This window comes from Leptopilina heterotoma, unplaced genomic scaffold, assembly GCF_015476425.1.
Source record: "Leptopilina heterotoma isolate Lh14 unplaced genomic scaffold, ASM1547642v1 Lhet_18, whole genome shotgun sequence".
NCBI lineage: Eukaryota > Metazoa > Arthropoda > Insecta > Hymenoptera > Figitidae > Leptopilina > Leptopilina heterotoma.
The window spans coordinates 833,909-851,755 of record NW_025110896.1 but is presented as its reverse complement, the minus strand read 5'-3'; the positions used below and the strand labels follow the sequence as shown (position 1 = coordinate 851,755).

At 23.0% G+C, this 17,847-nt stretch overlaps 4 protein-coding genes across 7 annotated transcripts; all 4 read left to right on the top strand.

Annotated features, from left to right (window-relative positions):
• Positions 1-510: 510 nt before the first annotated feature.
• On the top strand, positions 511-2,448 carry LOC122499963 (speckle-type POZ protein-like). Its single transcript, XM_043608571.1, has 2 exons — positions 511-648; positions 1,249-2,448. The coding sequence occupies exon 2, from the start codon at positions 1,335-1,337 to the stop codon at positions 2,268-2,270; it is 936 nt and encodes a 311-aa protein (XP_043464506.1). The 5' UTR covers positions 511-648; positions 1,249-1,334; the 3' UTR covers positions 2,271-2,448.
• A 339-nt stretch (positions 2,449-2,787) lies between these two features.
• On the top strand, positions 2,788-17,560 carry LOC122499968 (speckle-type POZ protein-like). Of its 4 annotated transcripts, XM_043608580.1 has the most exons (5): positions 11,894-12,025; positions 15,035-15,085; positions 15,326-15,414; positions 15,801-16,026; positions 16,443-17,560. In XM_043608580.1, the coding sequence occupies exon 5, from the start codon at positions 16,492-16,494 to the stop codon at positions 17,395-17,397; it is 906 nt and encodes a 301-aa protein (XP_043464515.1). In that variant the 5' UTR covers positions 11,894-12,025; positions 15,035-15,085; positions 15,326-15,414; positions 15,801-16,026; positions 16,443-16,491; the 3' UTR covers positions 17,398-17,560. The 4 variants fall into 4 exon arrangements, with proteins under 4 accessions (XP_043464511.1, XP_043464514.1, XP_043464513.1 ...); XM_043608576.1 differs by lacking the exons at positions 11,894-12,025; positions 15,035-15,085; positions 15,326-15,414; positions 15,801-16,026; positions 16,443-17,560 and adding exons at positions 2,788-2,961; positions 13,749-14,891; XM_043608579.1 differs by lacking the exons at positions 11,894-12,025; positions 15,035-15,085; positions 15,326-15,414; positions 15,801-16,026; positions 16,443-17,560 and adding exons at positions 2,790-2,961; positions 3,994-5,110.
• On the top strand, positions 5,595-7,464 carry LOC122499969 (protein roadkill-like). The gene is made up of 2 exons (XM_043608581.1): positions 5,595-5,780; positions 6,344-7,464. The coding sequence occupies exon 2, from the start codon at positions 6,389-6,391 to the stop codon at positions 7,292-7,294; it is 906 nt and encodes a 301-aa protein (XP_043464516.1). The 5' UTR covers positions 5,595-5,780; positions 6,344-6,388; the 3' UTR covers positions 7,295-7,464.
• LOC122499965 (speckle-type POZ protein-like) lies at positions 8,142-11,523 on the top strand. The gene is made up of 2 exons (XM_043608573.1): positions 8,142-8,279; positions 10,361-11,523. Exon 2 carries the CDS (start codon positions 10,407-10,409, stop codon positions 11,319-11,321), a length of 915 nt encoding a protein of 304 aa, XP_043464508.1. The 5' UTR covers positions 8,142-8,279; positions 10,361-10,406; the 3' UTR covers positions 11,322-11,523.
• Positions 17,561-17,847: the final 287 nt, after the last annotated feature.

The window sequence follows — 17,847 nt, the reverse complement described above, 5'->3', positions numbered from 1 at the left end:
AGTATTTTCAAGAAGAAAAATAATAAAACTTTTTGTTTAAAAATATTTTCAAAAAGTAAAATAACAAAAATTTTTGTTTAGAAGTATTTTCAACAAGAGAAATAATAAAAATTTTTGTTTAAAAATATTTTGAAGAAGAAAAAAAAAATAAAATTCTTTGTTTAAAAATATTTTAAAAAAGAAAAATAATAAAATTTTTTGTTTAAAAATATTTTAAAAGAGAAAAATGATAAACATTTTTATTCAGAAATATTTTCAAGAAGAAAAATAATAAAACTTTTTGTTGAAAAATATTTTAAAAAAGAAAAATAAAAAAAATTTTTGTTTAAAAGTATTTTCAAGAAGAAAAAAAATAAAACCTTTTTGTTCAAAAATATTTTTAAGGAGAAAAATAATAAAATTTTTTGTTTAGAAATAGTAAATGAAGAAATTGTGTAAAAATGTTTTTTAAAAAGAAAAAAAATTTACCAATAAAAATTCGTTCGATATTAAAAACAAAAGACAATCGTCGAAAACGTAACCTTTAAACGACAGAATTGGAAATTGTCAAAATTCCAATATTTGCGGAAGAGTTAATTAAAAAATAAGGAAGAATTGAGATTGTCCTGGAATTTATTCACTAGATAAAAATTTGCTATTTTTAATTATGTAAGTTTTTAATTCATAATTATTATTATTATTAATATTAATTATTTTTAATTATAACAAAATGGTGATGGAAAGAAATATATTTTTAGGTTAATTTGTTTGTTCTTTACAAAATATAAAATTTTTATTAAAAAAAGAGAATATTTTTCAAAATTGAAAGGAATTTTGAAATCTTTTGAAAGATTTTTGAATCAGTTTTTTCTTCTTTCGAAATTATTTTTGAGATAATTAAAAATATCTTTTATTAATAATAATTTTCATGATAATTTTCTGTATATAAAAAATTATAAATTAGAAGCTTTTGAGAAGCAATTTTTCGAAAATTGCATAATGAATTTTATACAGTTATTTTTTCGAGATTATTTTTAGATAATTTAAGATAAATTTAGATTAAAAATTTCCTTTTATATTAGAGATTTTTGAGAAAATTTTTTGACAGTTGCAAAAAGTATTTTTTAATAATTTTTTAAATTAATTTACTTACTATTTTTTAGTAATTTAGAATAATTTTATTAACTTTCGATAATTTTCTGTATAAATTATAGATTTTTAAAAGAAAATTTTTTGACAGTTGTATAAAGTATTTTTTTTTCTTTACAGAAAAAATCAACGACCAGCAACAAATTTTTACACTTTCTTCAAAAAAAAAAAAAAAAAAAAAAAAAAAAAAAAAAAAAAAAAAAAAAATGGCAGTGGACATAAATTTTTCCAGTGTAATAGGAGAAATTTTCAGCGACACCACGCAAACTCTTAATGGAGAAAAATATGGATATGGAGAAAACATTAATTGGATAGGAATAATAATTCCCAAAAGAACAGCTCAGTCCGCATCATGCTGCAGGGTAATGCTTCAAGAAAATCCGAAAATTTCATGCGATTTAGAATTTCATGCAATTGACGGCATGAGGTTATGTAGTTGCGTACAATTTTCACACATCGTCACAAATAAACACTATCAAATAACACTTTATTATTTAAACTCGAAAAATAAAGTCGAAAAAGAAGATTCGATTAATTTAACTAACATAACAAAATCTACAATGTACAATTTCAAGAAACAATTCTACTTACGTGAAATTATGTACAAATCCGAAAATATTTGCATATTATGCAAAATAATTGAGATTAAGATAACGCCTGTAAAAATGGATATTTCAAAAAATCTAATGTCCACAAAATGCCTCTCTCTATACGAAGAAAAGAAATTATCCGATTTCAAAATAATTTGCGACGATCAAGAGATTTACGTGCATAAAATAATTCTCGTGTGTCAATCGGATGTGTTTCAGGCAATGTTTGAAAATCCAATGAAAGAATCTCGAGACGATGTACTTGTTATTAATGATTTTGAACTAAAAATTGTAGAATTAATGATTCGTTATCTATATACCGACGAAATGACCGAAAAATTGTCTGAAGAAGAATTGAAACAATTATTTTTAATTGCAAACAAGTACAATTTGGAAAAATTAAAAAAAATTTGCTTGACCGAATTGTGTAGTCTGATAACGGATTATAAAAAAGCTTTAAATATTCTCGCGTTTTTTGAGTCTTACAATTTTGGCGATATCAACGATTTAATGATTCAATTTATTAAAGATAATAAAGAAATTTTGATGTAAAAAATTGTAACATTGTTTCTGAGCAATACATCAATTAGAAATTAATGTAGTTTTATGTGAGTACTAAAATTCTTTGTACACTAAAAATTTGTTCTAAAATGTTTCTTCTTTTAGTTTAAACCAAAAAATTACGTTGTAAAAATGTTTGTTACCTTTTAATAAAAACTGTGTGGTGTTTAATTGAAATCTTCACATTTTTTTATTTATTAGAAATAATTAGGATTCAATAATAATAATAAAAAATGAGAATTATAAGTAAAAATAAAAAGGCTTAAATAATAATAAATAACAATTATTTAAAATAATTATAAACTATAAAGTATGAAAAAAAATATAAAAATATAATATCATGAATAACTCTAAAAAATTAAAAGATTGTAAAATATGAAAAATAAAAGATTCTTGTAGTTAGCGTCAAAAGACTAATATAAATTATAAAATCAAAATTCTGCCGCGTCAAAGTTTTTCGATTTCAGCCCCCTCTGAACTGTTAGAATTGAGAATAGAAATAGAATAACTAGTCAATTATTATTACGATTACGAAGCGTTAGCTCAATTCGAAGTTCATCGCCTCTATGTTTATGAGGATTAAAATCATTCTGAGAATCAGGAATAACAAAAATTAACGAAAAATTGAGAGTTTCCTGGATTTTTTCTTAAAGTTACGAAGAATTTCCTGTAATTTATTTACGTAAGTCTTCAATTTATAATAATTTTAATAATTTTCATAATTTTCATAATTATTTTAATGAAAGAATATTAGTTGATTTTGCCTATTCTTTGCAAAAATATACACTGAGAAAACGATTTATTTGATTCAAACATATTTTGTTTAAATCAAACTTAAAATATCATTTCTATACAGTCAAACATAATTAAGTTCAATTTAAACATATTTTTGGTTCATTTAAAGAAATAATATATTTAATTCAAACATAAGTTATAGTTGATTATAAATTATTTATAATTAACTTTTAAGTTTGAATCAAACATAATTTTTTTTTTTAATCAAAACAGAAAATATGTTTGAATTAAATATAAATATTCAGAAAAATAATATTTTTTAATCAAAGCAGTAGAAATTTTCTATATATTGGGATTAAGCTTACAAACTAATTTCAATTAAACAAAATCACTTAAAATTATTTTTCTATTTAAATTAAGTATAATGTTTTCTCAGTGTATATAGTGTGTTTACAAAGAAAAATGTTTGTTTATCAATTTAAGTGATGACTAATTAAAGAGTCATTTAAGGCAGAAATTATTTTCTGATATTGAAAATTATCTTCAATTTCTAAATTGCATCAGTGGTTCTATCTGTTAGTTCTAAAATTTTAGTAAAAAATGACAAAATTTAGTGAAAATAATTATACTATAATGTAAAATTGTTAGTGAAGTTCACAAACAACAATCAAAAAATATGTTATATAAAAAAAAAAATTTTTATTCTTCTTTCGAAAGAAAATATTTTTTCTTCCGTGTAAATAATTTTACTATAATATATATTATAATTAAAATAACTTAATGTACATATACAAATTACAGTTTTTTGTGTTAAATTTTTTTTTCAAATGAGATTTTCTTCTTTTTAAGATTATTTTTCTACATTATTTTTCTAGAAGATAATTTTCTAGTACATAATTTTTTTATGTATGCAAAATTTGTTTACACTTAAGTAAAGTGAAAGTTTAGTTTTTTTGGTAAATAACATAATTTTTTACAGAAATTATTATCGGCTTGCAGTAAATCTTAGTACTTTAAAAATATGACAGTTGGCATAAATTTATCCCAAGCCATAAGACTAATCGGCGAATCTGTGGATATTCTTAAAGGAGAAAATATTAAATACTTAGGAATAATAATTCCGATTAAAAAAGTAAAGTCAAATTCGAATTCTATCGCAATAATAGATATTAAAAGTAATCCAAAAATTTCTTTTTCTTTAATATTCGAAGACATTGCTGGTAATAAATTTAGTATTAGCATTAAATTTTCAGTGACATTACAGAATAAACACTATAAAATAACACTTCATCAAGTAAACGCTCAAATTACTGACACAATTAACATAACCGATGTAACAGAAGGTAATATTCATAAATTTGAGAAACAATTTTCTTTACCTGATGTCTCTAAAGATCCAAATATTTACATAGTGTGTAAAATAAAGGAAATAGAAGAAATGCCTGTAAAAATTGACAATCCAAAAAATCAAATGTCCGCGAAATGCCTCTGTTTATACGAAGAAAAAAAATTATCCGATTTCAAAATAATTTGCCAAGATCAAGAATTTTGCGTTCATAAAACAATTCTCGTGTGTCAATCCGATGTGTTTCAAGCAATGTTTGAAAATCCAATGAAAGAATCTCGAGAAGATGCTCTTATAATAAGTGATTTTGAACCAAAAATTGTAGAAACAATGATTCGTTATCTATATTCTGATGAAATGACAGAATCACTATCTGCAGACGAATTCAAGCAGTTATTATTAATTGCAAACAAATATAATTTGGAAAAACTGGAAAAAATTTGTTTCAACGAGCTTTTGAAAGCAATAAAAACCTTTGAGCAAGCTTCGGATTTAATTATTTTTACTGAATCTCACAATTTTGTTGATATGAAAAAATTGGTAATTCAATTTATGAGAGAAAATAAAAATATGATGATGTAAAAAATTCTTACTTTAATATAAGCGTTAACAGGGTTGTATGTTAAAACTTGAAAAGTTTTCTGTTGTAATTTATTGTTCAGAATTATGTTTCTTTCGGCTGTACCGAAAAATTGTCCTGTAAAAATTTTTATTGTATGATTCAATAAAGGAAAGCTAGTTATTTATAAAATTCCTGCAGTTATATTATTCTCAACTTCTATATTCATGATTATAAATTCTTTAGTACTTTCAGAAATTAATAAATGTAACTTTTAACTCTTGTCCCGCAATAAATAAAATACAACGGTTATTTCTTATTCATACGTTATTATTCTTTTTTAATTATTTTTAGTTGCCTTGGAATTTATTTAATCGCTAAGAAATTGCTGGTACTTTTATTTATGTAAGCTTTGAATTAACAATAATGTTATTGAGTATTTTTATTGAAAAAAAAGATTTTTTGAAAATATTTAATTAATACAATTATTAATTATTCTTAATAAATATTCTATAGCAATTAATTGAATTAATTAACTTTACTTTCACACATATTTTTATACCGAAATTATTTGTCGAAATTAATCGATTGATCAATGGATGGAGTTTAATAAAATCAAAATTCTGCCGCTTTAAAATTTTTTGATTTCAGAACCCTCTGAACTGTTAGAATTGGAAATAGAAATCGACGAACTAGTCTATTATTGTTTCGAAGCATTAGCTCAATTCGAAATTTATCGTAGCTACGTGTATAATGATTAAAATCATTGCGAGAATCAGAAACAACAAACATTAACAAAAAATTGATACTTTTCTGGATTGTTTCATTAACTTGCGAAGAATTTGGTGTAATTTTCATTTACGTAAGTCTTCAATTTATAATTTTAATAATTTTTTTTATGAAAGAATATTTTAGTTGATTTTGCGTATTCTTTTCAAAAATATATAGTGTGTTTACAAAGAAAAAGGTTTGTTTATTAATTTAATAGCGATGACTAATTAAAGAGTCATTTAAGGCAGAAATTATTTTCTGATAATGAAAATTATCTTTAATTTCTAAATTGCATCAGTGGTTCTAATTGTTACTTCTAAAATTTTAGTAAAAAATGACAAAAATTTAGAGAAAATAATTATACTAATTTAAATCAGTATCATACTATTCATAAATTATATTTAGAGAGTATAAATACAAATTTTTATTTTGTCACATGTAAATGAATATATTTTGAACAATATGATTTAAAAAAAAACATTTTTTTAGAAAGGAAAGAATTTTTTTAAAGAAATTTTTTAATTTAATTTTTTAAAGAAATTTATTCATATATGCTTATTTTCATTACTTAACATTTTACTAACTAATGATTCACTAACTCTGAGTCCCTCTACAAGTTTTTTACTTTTTTCTAATCAATATAATTTTTTTTAGGATTTATTAACGGTTCACAGTAAAACTTTGCACTTTTATGTCAATATGGCAGCTGGCATAAATGTATCCGATGCACTCAAACTAATCGGTGAATCTCCGGATATTTTAAACAATAAAAATATTAATTACGTAGCATTAATAATTCCTACAGAAAAATTAAGAAATTCAGAACGTTGTTTAGAAATATTATGTAAAAGTAATCCTAGAATTATTTTTTATCTGATAGAGGACGGTGATGAGTATATTCCTTGCACTGAATTTTCACAGACATTGCCGAATAAACACTATCAATTGACATTTTATCAGTTAAGCGTGGAAAATGAAATTAAAATGAATGATACAATTTACGTAACCGATGTAACAGAAGATGATGGTGTTCGTGCATTTTCGATTCGGATTGATTGGTTTGATGTGGTTGATGATCCGTACATTTACATATTGTTGAAAATACAGGAAGTAAAATCATCTGCGGAAATAGATATTCAAAAAAATGAAATGTCAGCGAAATTTCTCTCTCTATATGAGGAAAAAAAATTAACTGATTTCAAAATAATCTGCAAAGATCAACAATTTTGCGTACATAAAATAATTCTCATGTATCAGTCCGATGTTTTTCAAGCAATGTTAGAAAATTTAATGAAAAAATCTCGAGAAAATGTACTTGTAATAAGTGATTTTGAACCAAAAATTGTAGAAGCAATGATTCGTTATCTATATTCCGATGAAATGACCGAAAAACTATCTGAAAACGAATTTGAAGAATTATTGTTAATTGCAAATAAGTATAATTTGGAGAAATTGCAAAAAATTTGCTTCAACGAGCTTTTGAAAGTAATAAAAACTTTTAAGCAAGCTGCTGATTTAATTATTTTTACTGCACTTCAAAATTTTATTGATATGAAAGACTTGGTAATTGAATATATGAAAGAAAATAAAAATACTTTGATGTAAAAAAATTCTTCGTTCAATGTAAGCGATAACACAATTTTACGTTAAAACCTAAAAAGTTTTCTGTTTTATTTATTGTTTAAAATTATTATCCTATCGGTTGAACCGAAAAATTATCATGTAAAAATCTTGATTGTATGATTTAATAAAATTACATTGTATATTTACAAAATCTCCGCAGTAAAATTATTTTAACTACTATATTTATGAATATTTTTTATTGAAGTGTTTTGTGTTTTTTTAATAAATATAGCATGATGAGGTCGGCATACCCTGTCCGACGAAACGTTGTGTTATGACGATAAATTTTTGAATTTTTTATTCTACTCACCTTCCCGAGATCATTTATACTAAGCACATACTATACTTATGATTATCAATTCTTTAGTACTTTCAAAAATTAATGAATGTGACATTTAACTATTGTCTCCCAATAAATAAAATTCAACGGTTATTTTTCACTCATACGTTATTATTTTCTTAAAAATTATTTTTAGTTACTCTGGAATTTATGCATTCGCTAAGAAATCCCTGGTACTTTTATATACCTAATAAGTTTTCAATTAATAGTAATGTTATGGTGAAAAAAAGGTTTTTAATGCAAAAAAAGTTTATTGAAAATATTTAATTATATTACTATTATTACTTATTGTTATTACAAATTCAATAGCAATTAATGAAATTAATTTTTTTTTCACACATATTTTTATACCCAAATTATTTGTCGGAATTAATCGATTGATCAATGAATGGAATTTTATAAAATCAAAATTCTGCCGCCTTAAAATTCTTCGATTTCAGCACCCTCTGAACTGTTAGAATTGGGAATAGAAATCGATGAACTAATCAATTATCCTTAGGAAGCGTTAGCTCAATTCGAATTTTAACGCAGCTACGTGTATGACGATTAAAATTATTGTAAAAATCTGGAATACTAAAGAATAACAAAAAATCGAGATGTTCCTGAATTTTTTTAATTTTAAATTACGTAAGTCTTCAATTTATAATAATTTCTATAACTTTTTTTAATGCGAAAGAATATTTTAGTTGATTTTGCATATTGTGTTCAAAAATCTATAGTGTGTTTACAAAAGAAAATGTTTGTTGATCAATTTAAATGATGACTAATTAAAGAGTCATTTAAGGAAGAGAATATTTTCTTGTAGTCAAAATTCTCATTAATTTTTAAATTTGCAATAGTAGTTTTAATTGTTTCTTCTAAAATATTACTGAAAAATGCCAAAAATCATTAGTTTATTTATAAAAAAAATTTCTATACATTTCTATACAATTATTTTATTTTTAATTAGTTTATAATTGTTAATTTCTCAAATTTTCTTTAATAAATTAAATAATTCATTATTTCACTATTGTTTGACACATTTTGCGGCTATAAATTAAACTCAATGATATTTTTCACTCTCATATATACACAGTAAAAAGTGAGGTGTTAAAATAACACCAGAAAGGATTAAAATAATCTATTTTGGTGTTATTTTTAACTATGAATGAAATTTTACTTTAAATAAAACACCAAAGTCAACGATTTGGAAAAATTCAACGAATTTAGCTTCTCCAGGGAGAATAGTAAGTTAATAAGTTAGTTACTAACTTAGTTACTAACTTACTAACTAACTTAGTAACATAGTTACTAAATTCAATTGTGTTCAAAAATTTAAAAAAATTCTCGTCAAAATTTCAATTCTCTTTATAAATAATAAAATTATTCTCTGATATTCAATTATTTTACAAAATTTTAATCAAATTCTTGTCAAAATTTCAATTATTTTCAAAAGTTTTCTAAAACTCAATGATTTTCAATATCTACTATTTCAATAAAATTTTCCAAAAGAATTCCATTATGAATAAACGAATGAATGAATTTGAACATTCTCAAAGAACTTTTTTAAAAATTATTCAAAATAATGGATTTATTGAAGAATTTTAGTTAAAAACACTAGAAAAAAATTTAATTTTAGAAAAATTACAAATTATTGCAGAAATTCAATTATTTTTAAGAGTAATAAAATTCTTCTTAAGGATTAAATTATTTATACTAATAATAAAACTTATCGTAGCGTTTCAATTATTTTTCATACAATTATAATTGAATTCCTTGAAAAAAGTAATTGTGTTCATGCAAGTTTTAATAATATTCGACAAAAGAATTCAATTATTTAAAAATTTGTTACTAAAATTCTTTATGAGAATTGAATTTTGAGAAACATTCAATTATTCAAAAAAAAATTTACTTTTGCACTTAAATAATTAAATTCTTGTAAAATTTTGTAATAAAAATTGATTTTCATTTCATAAAAATGAACTTCAGTTAAAATTTTAGATTATAATTGAATATTAAAAGAAATATAGAGTGAATTTTTAGAAATAATTGAATTTTGAAAAAGTTTAATTGAATTTTTTTTATATTATTTGAAGTTATTATTTTCTAATATGCATTTAATTGAAGAATTTAAAATAATTGAAATTTCGTGAAATTGAATATTGTAAACAAATGGATTTGAAAATTGACACTGAACGTTTTCGAAAATTATAAATATGAAGAAATCGATCACTTCGAGTCGAAGACTCGGAGTTATCGATATCTTCATGTTTTATAGTTTAAAACAAATTTAATGAACTAAAATTTCATTCATTGTAAAAAATAACACCAAAATTAATTATTTTAACCATTTTTGGTGTTAATTTAATCTGCAACACTTTTTAATACCTCACGATTTACTGTGATGTTATCGTCAATGAAGCTCACAAGCAACAATAAAAAAAAATTTTATAAAAAATATGGAATTTTTTTCATTTATCGAAACAAAATATTAACCAATAAGTTTTTCTTTCTTTATAAATTATTTTATTATATATATTATATTGAAGATAAATTACATTTTACTATATTAGAATTTTTGAGATTTTCTTTTTTTTAAAATTATTTTTCTACAAGATAACTTTGTAGTACATAATTTTTTTAAATTTTATGATGGTAATTATTTTTCTTCTGACAATTGCATAAAGTAGAAGTTTAGTTTTTTTGGTAAATAATATATTTTTTTACAGAAATTATTAACAGCTTGCAGTAAATCATTGCACTTCTTTTGAAAATATGGGAGATGGCATGAATCTTTCCAATGCATTCGGACAAATCGTCGAATCTTTGGATGTTTTTAAAAATAAAAATATTAATTACGTAGCATTAATAATTCCTTTAGAAAAAATAAGAAAATCAATGCCAAATCGTTTCGAACTATGTCAAGGAAATCCAGGAATTGATTTTCATTTAATAAGGGATGAAATACATGATAATAAGTTTAGCTGTAGCATTGAATTTTTACAGACACTACCAAATAAACACTATGAAATTACACTTTATCAGTTAAACGCCGAAGGTGAAATTATAATTAATGATACAATCAACTTAGCCAACATAACACAAAGTACTAATTATAAATTTAACAAACAATTTTCTTGGGTCAGTGAATGGTGTGTTAATTCACATATTTACATGCTGTGCAAAATACAGGAAGTAAAATCATCTGCGAAAATAGATATTCCAAAAAATGAAATGTCTGCGAAAATTCTCTCTTTATATGAAGAAAAGGAATTAACTGATTTTAAAATAATCTGCAAAGATAAAGAATTTTGCGTTCATAAAATGATTCTTGTGTGTCAATCCGATGTTTTTCGAGCGATGTTTGAAAATCCAATGAAAGAATCTCGCGAAGATGCTCTCATAATAAGTGATTTTGAACCGAAAATTGTGGAAGCTATGATTCGTTATCTATATACAGATGAAATGACAGAATCACTTTCTGAAGACGAATTCAAGCAATTATTATTAATTGCAAACAAGTATAATTTGGAAAAATTGGAAAGTATTTGCTTCAACGAGATTTTGAAAGAAATAGTAACTTTTAAGCAAGCTGCTGATTTAATTCTTTTTACTGGATCTCACAATTTTATCGATTTGACAAATTTTGTAGTTGAATTTATGAAAGAAAATAAAAATGTTTTGTCGTAAAGAATTCTTCGTTAAATACAAGCGCTAACACGTTTTTACGTTAAAACCTAAAAAATTTTTTGTTCTATTTATTGTTGAAAATTATTCTTCTTTCGGTTGAACCGAAAAATTGTCATGTAAATTTCTTTATTGTATGATTTAATAAAATTACGTTGTATATTAACAAAATCTCCACATTAAAATTATTTTTAACTACATACTATATTTATGATTATCAATTTTTTAGTACTTTCAAAAATTAATGAATGTGATATTTAACTATTGTCTCCCAATAAATAAAATGCAACGATTATTTTTCACGCATACGTAATTATTTTCAGTTGTCCTGAAATTTATGTAATCTCTAAGAAATTGCTGGGACTTTTATAATGTAAGTTTTTATTTAATAGTAATTTTTTTTACTTTCATAGATATTTTTATACTCAAAATATTAGTCGAGAAATATAAATTGCAAAATTAAAAAACAGCCGCGCAAAAATTGTTCGACTTCAGTACCCTCTGGACAACAGGATTGAGAATTAAAATCTTCGAAAGAGTGAATTCAAATGAAGTGTTAGAGAACTGTTCAATTCGCAGTTTGTCGCCGTCACGATAGTGACAAATTAAAATAAAATCATTGTGTGACTTTGAAATAAAATCAGGAAAAAATTGAGAATATTCTTCGATTATTTATCCACTAAGAATTTACTGGCATTTTTATTTACGTAAGTACTCAATTTTTATTAATTTATCTGTTATTTCTATTTTTCCCTCTATCTCAAAAAATCTCCGAAAACAATATTTTTTAATAGAAGTTTACTGTTAATAAAAAAATAATATTTAGGTGCTTTTTCATATATGCTTGTCAAAAATAAAAAAGGTTTGAAAGGAAAATATCTTTTTTTCATTTCAAGAGAAGTTTTATATGCAGAAAGTTTTTACTCTTAAAAAAGTTCTATTTTGTTTCTTTTTTATATTTATCAATAAATTAATAAATTACTATATTTCGGTTACTTTGACACATTTACTGGGATAAATTAAATAAATTAAAAATATGTCAACAATATTCTATTTTTGAATTTCTTTAAAGTTTTGAATGTTTAAAAGAACAAAAACGATTTCCGTGAAAATATTTATTTAAAAATTTACTAAATGAAATGGAAAATAATGTAAATATCAACAATTTTACCTAATTAAGAAATTACTTTTGCAATATTAAAAATAATGTTTTTAATATAATACAAATTAAATTTATCTAAATAAAAATATCATCGTTCATGTGAAAATTCAAAACTTTAGGAACATATTTTTGAGTATATATTGAAAAACATAATTAAAATTTAAAAACGACTAACTAGTTTAGTTAAAAAAAATTATAATTATACTTTTTACAAGTTTATTTTTTGAATTTATTTTTCGAAAAAATGGAAAAACATTTTAGTAATTCTGTACTCTCAAAATCCAGATTAATATAAGTTTTATTAATTAATATAAGTTTTAATTAATTAATTTTGTTAATTTTAATTTATTTTTATATTTTCAGTAAATATTTCACTTTTATTTTAATTATATGTATAAGTAAATATTATAATTTTGTTAACTAATTGCAATTTATTTTTTTCACTGAATTTTTATTGCAAAATGATTAAAAATTAGTTTTAAAAAATTACTTACGTGAATTAGTGAATAAGTAGTTTTTAAATAATTTGATTTAAACATTTTTTTCTTTTCTCATAAGGTGAATATTTCCTTCCATATCTAAAACTTTTAGGATCAAATTCTCTCGGTAGACATGCCATAAGATCGTGTTACACATTATCTTGAATATTACTTCGATTTTTTTCTTTTGAGTTAAACTGAAAAATTACTTTGCAAAAATTTATATTAATGTAAATATTTAAAATGTAAAATTAAATGAAATAATAATATAAAACAAAACTTTACTTGACAGTGGTACAAAGTGAATGTTCAGCAGAAGGACTTTGAGTTACTGAATCATTAGTTTATTTATAAAAAAAATTTTTTTTGCTATTTTATTTTTAATTAGTTGGCCAAGCCTATAAAGTCATTTAAAAAGAGGAATTCAATATTTGACTATTGTTTGACACATTTTGCGGATAAAAATTAATCTTAATAATATTTTTTTATTCTTGTATACATTATTATCGTTGGTGAAGTTCACAAACAATAAAAAAAAATGTTTTAAAAAAATAAAGAATTTTTTTAACTTTCCAAAAAAAAATTTTAACCAATAGATTTTTCTACCTTTTAATCTATATTACATTTAAGATGATATAAATTATAGTTTTTTTTGTGTTAAATTTAGTTTAAAATGAGATTTTCTTTTTTTTAAGATTATTTTTCTACAAGATAACATTCTAGTAAATAATTTGCACTTGCATAAAGTGGAAGTTTAGTTTTTTTGGTAAAATATATCATTTTCTACAGAAATTATTATCGGCTTGCAGTAAATCTTTGCAGTACTTTAAAAATATGGCAGTTGGCATGTATTTTTCCGATGTACTCAGAGAAATCGGCGAATCAACGGATATTCTTGAAAGAGAATATATTAATTACGTAGGAATAATAACTCCTGCTGAAAAAGTAAAGTCAAAACCATATGCTATCAAAATACAATTTCAAACCAATCCAGAATTCTCCTTCTATTTAATTTTAGAAGAAATTGATGGTAATGAGTTTAGTAGTAGCATTAAATTTTCAGTGACATTACAGAATAAACACTATCATATAACACTTCACCAGATACACACTCTAAGTGGAATTCCAATTACTGACACAATTAACGTAGCCGATGTAACAAAAGGTAGTACTTATAAATTTAAAAAACAGTTTTCTTTACCTGATGTGCCAAAGAATATTCACATATTGTGTAAAGTAGTAGAAATAGAAGAAATGCCTGTAAAAATTGACATTCCAAAAAATCTAATGTCCACAAAATGCCTCTCTCTATACGAGGAAAAGAAATTATCCGATTTCAAAATAATTTGCCAAGGTCAAGAATTTTGCGTTCATAAAACAATTCTCGTGTGTCAATCCGATGTGTTTCAAGCAATGTTTGAAAATCCAATGAAAGAATCTCGAGAAGATGCTCTTACAATAAGTGATTTTGAACCAAATATTGTAGAAACAATGATTCGTTATCTATATTCTGATGAAATGACAGAATCACTATCTGAAGACGAATTCAAGCAATTATTATTAATTGCAAACAAATATAATTTGGAAAAACTGGAAAAAATTTGTTTTAAAGAGACTTTGAAATTAATAAAAACCTTTGAGCAAGCTTTGGATTTAATTATTTTTGCTGAATCTCACAATTTTGTTGATATGAAAAATTTTGTAATTCAATTTATGAGAGAAAATAAAAATACTTTCATGTAAAAAAGTATTCGTTCAATGTAAGCGTTTACAGGGTTGTATGTTAAAACTTAAAAAGTTTTCTGTTGTAATTTATTGTTCAGAATTATTTTTCTTTCGGCTGTACCGAAAAATTGTCCTGTAAAAATTTTTATTGTATGATTCAATAAAGGAACGCTAGTTATTTATAAAATCCCTGCAGTTATATTATTTTTAACTTCTATATTCATGATTATCAATTCTTTAGTACTTTAAAAAATTAATAAATGTAATATTTAACCATTAACCCGCAATAAATAAAATGCAACGGATATTTTTCACTAATGAGTTATTTATTTTTTTATTATTATTTTCAGTTGTTCTGGAATTTATTTAATCGCTAAAAAATTGCTGGTACTTTTATATACGTAAGTTTTTAATTAATAGTAAGAAAATTTTATTGAAAATATTTAATTATTATACTATAATTAATTATTATTATTATTATTATTATTATTATTATTATTATTATTATTATTATTGTTATTATTATTAAATATTCTATATAGCAATTAATTAAATAAATTATTTTCTATTTTCACAAGTATTTTTATTTTTACAATTGAGAATTAAAATTTTTAAAAGGGAGAATTCAAATCCTGTTTTAGAGAAAATCATTGTGGGACTTTTAAATAATGATAGCGAAAAATTGAGAATATTCTTCGATTATTAAGGATTTACTGGCATTTTTATTTACGTAAGTATTCGATTTATATTTCTTATTTTTATTATAATATTAGCGTTCATGTGAAAGTTCAAAACCTTAGGAACATATTTTTGAGTAAAAAAATAATTAAAATTTCAAAACGATTAAATTGTTTAGTTAAAAAAACTGATAATCACACTTTTTTACAAGTTTATTTTTTGAACTCGTTTTTTATAAAAATGGAAAAATTTTTTAGTGATTCTCTGCCCTCAAAATCCAGATTAATAAAAATTGAAGCCACGAATTTATTTAATTTTAATTTCTATATATAATTACGTATATTTATACATCGAAATATAAGTCAGAATTTTCGATCGATAGAGACTAAATCAAAAATCAGCCGCGCAAACAATTAAAGAGCTAAAATTTTATTTCAGCACCCTCTAGAGGATAGAATTGAGAATTAAAAATTGACAAAGGATCAGGAGAATTCATTTGTTAGGGAGCGTCAGCTATGTTCGTAGTTCATTGCTGCCATGTGTATATGTCAGTTAAATTAAAAACATCGTTAAAAAAGTAAAACACTTCTGAAGTTTAACGAAAACTTGAAATTATCCTGGAATTTTTTTCGTTATAAGGATTTGCTGGATTTTTTCCACTTACGTAAGTCTTCAATTTGCAATAACTTTAGTAATTTTTTTTAATCAAAAAAAATTTTATGTTAATTTTATATGTTCTTTTCAAAAATATGAAGTGTTTACAAACAAAAATATTTGTTTATAAATTGAAGCAATGTAATTAATGAGTTATATAGGGTACTAATTATTTTTTTATACTCAAAATTAACATTAAATTATAAACAAACAGTGGAAAAAATATTTTTAATATTGAAATTTTTTATTTTTATGAAAATTATTTAGTAAATTTTGCTAAATTATTTTATAAATTTTATTAATTTAATAAATTTATTAATTTATTAATTACCTATTATAACTATTTATTAACAAATTATAATAATTTATTAACTATGTTTAAATATTTTATGAGAACGATTTATTAAAAAAAAATAATATTTGCAGAATTTATTGACGTCGAGCATTAAGGAACAAGGATTTTTCTTTTTAAATTATGGCGATCGTGTCAGATTTTTCCCCGATAATAAAGGATATTGTTAAAAAGGCTTCGCTTGATTCTGATGATGAATCTGTTCATTGGCTACAAATAACAATTCCCTACAAAAATTTTGAGTCAGGTATTTGTAAAGGTTCCATAAACGAGATATGGTGTTCGTGTTCATTAGAATTTTACAAAATTGATAACAATTTCCGTGCGTTCATAAAATTTTTGCCATGTTTGGCACAAGAAAAATATAAAGTCACTTTTTATAGAGTGTACAATCATTATGTAGTTAATGGAAAAGAGACTCAAATAAACAATAGTATGTTTAATTCTTTCATCTGTTTTGGGGAATTTACAATAACGAATTTGAGAAAACAGGAAGACATATTGTTACTCTGCAAGATTGAAGCGATAAATGTTGCCGATTTAGATGTTGTTATTTCTAAAAATATAACGTCGGCGAAATTCTTCTCTCTTTACCAACAAAGAAAATTCACCGATTTTAAAATAATTTGTGAAGATCAAGAATTTTGGGTACATAAAATAATTCTTATATGTCAATCTGATGTTTTTCGAGTGATGCTTGAAAATCCGATGACGGAGGCTCGAGATAATAAACTAATAATTGGAGATTTCGAACTGAAAATTGTCGAAGAAATGATTCGATATTTGTATACTGACGAAATTACAGGAAAACTATCTCAAGACGAATTAAAACAATTATTATTGATAGCGAATAAATATAATTTGGAAAATTTGAAAAAACTCTCTTTAAAGAAAATATGTAAATTAATAAAAGACTTCAAAGAAGCATATGAATTACTTTTATGTATTGAATCGTATAATTTCGATGATTTGAGGCAATTAATGATTAAATTCATGAGCGATAATGCACATTTACTGTCAAAAAAATAATATTTCGATCAGAACATTTGTTAATTTAATTAACTTTATGTCCATGTTTGTAAAAAGAACTCTTAAGTTCTGAAAATTATTGTATGGATTTTTTTTGTTCGTTCCTACTTTTATAAGAATGTATACTTCTGCTAATTAATAAATCTACTGCGTTCTTAACTTAGTGGACTGCATTTTTTATATATTTTTATGTGTTAATTTCAGGAAAAATAAAAACAGTATTTTTATTGAAAATATTTAACTACGATGTGAAATATTTTATAGTAATTAATTAAATTAAATACTTTGTTTTTTTAATACTTTTTTTTATACTTGAAATATTAGTAGGAAAATATAAACTGTAAAATTAAAAAACAGCCGCGCAAAAATTGTTCGACTTCAGCACACTCTGGACAACAGAATTGAGAATTAAAATCTTCGAAAGAGTGAATTCAAATCAAGTGTTAGAGA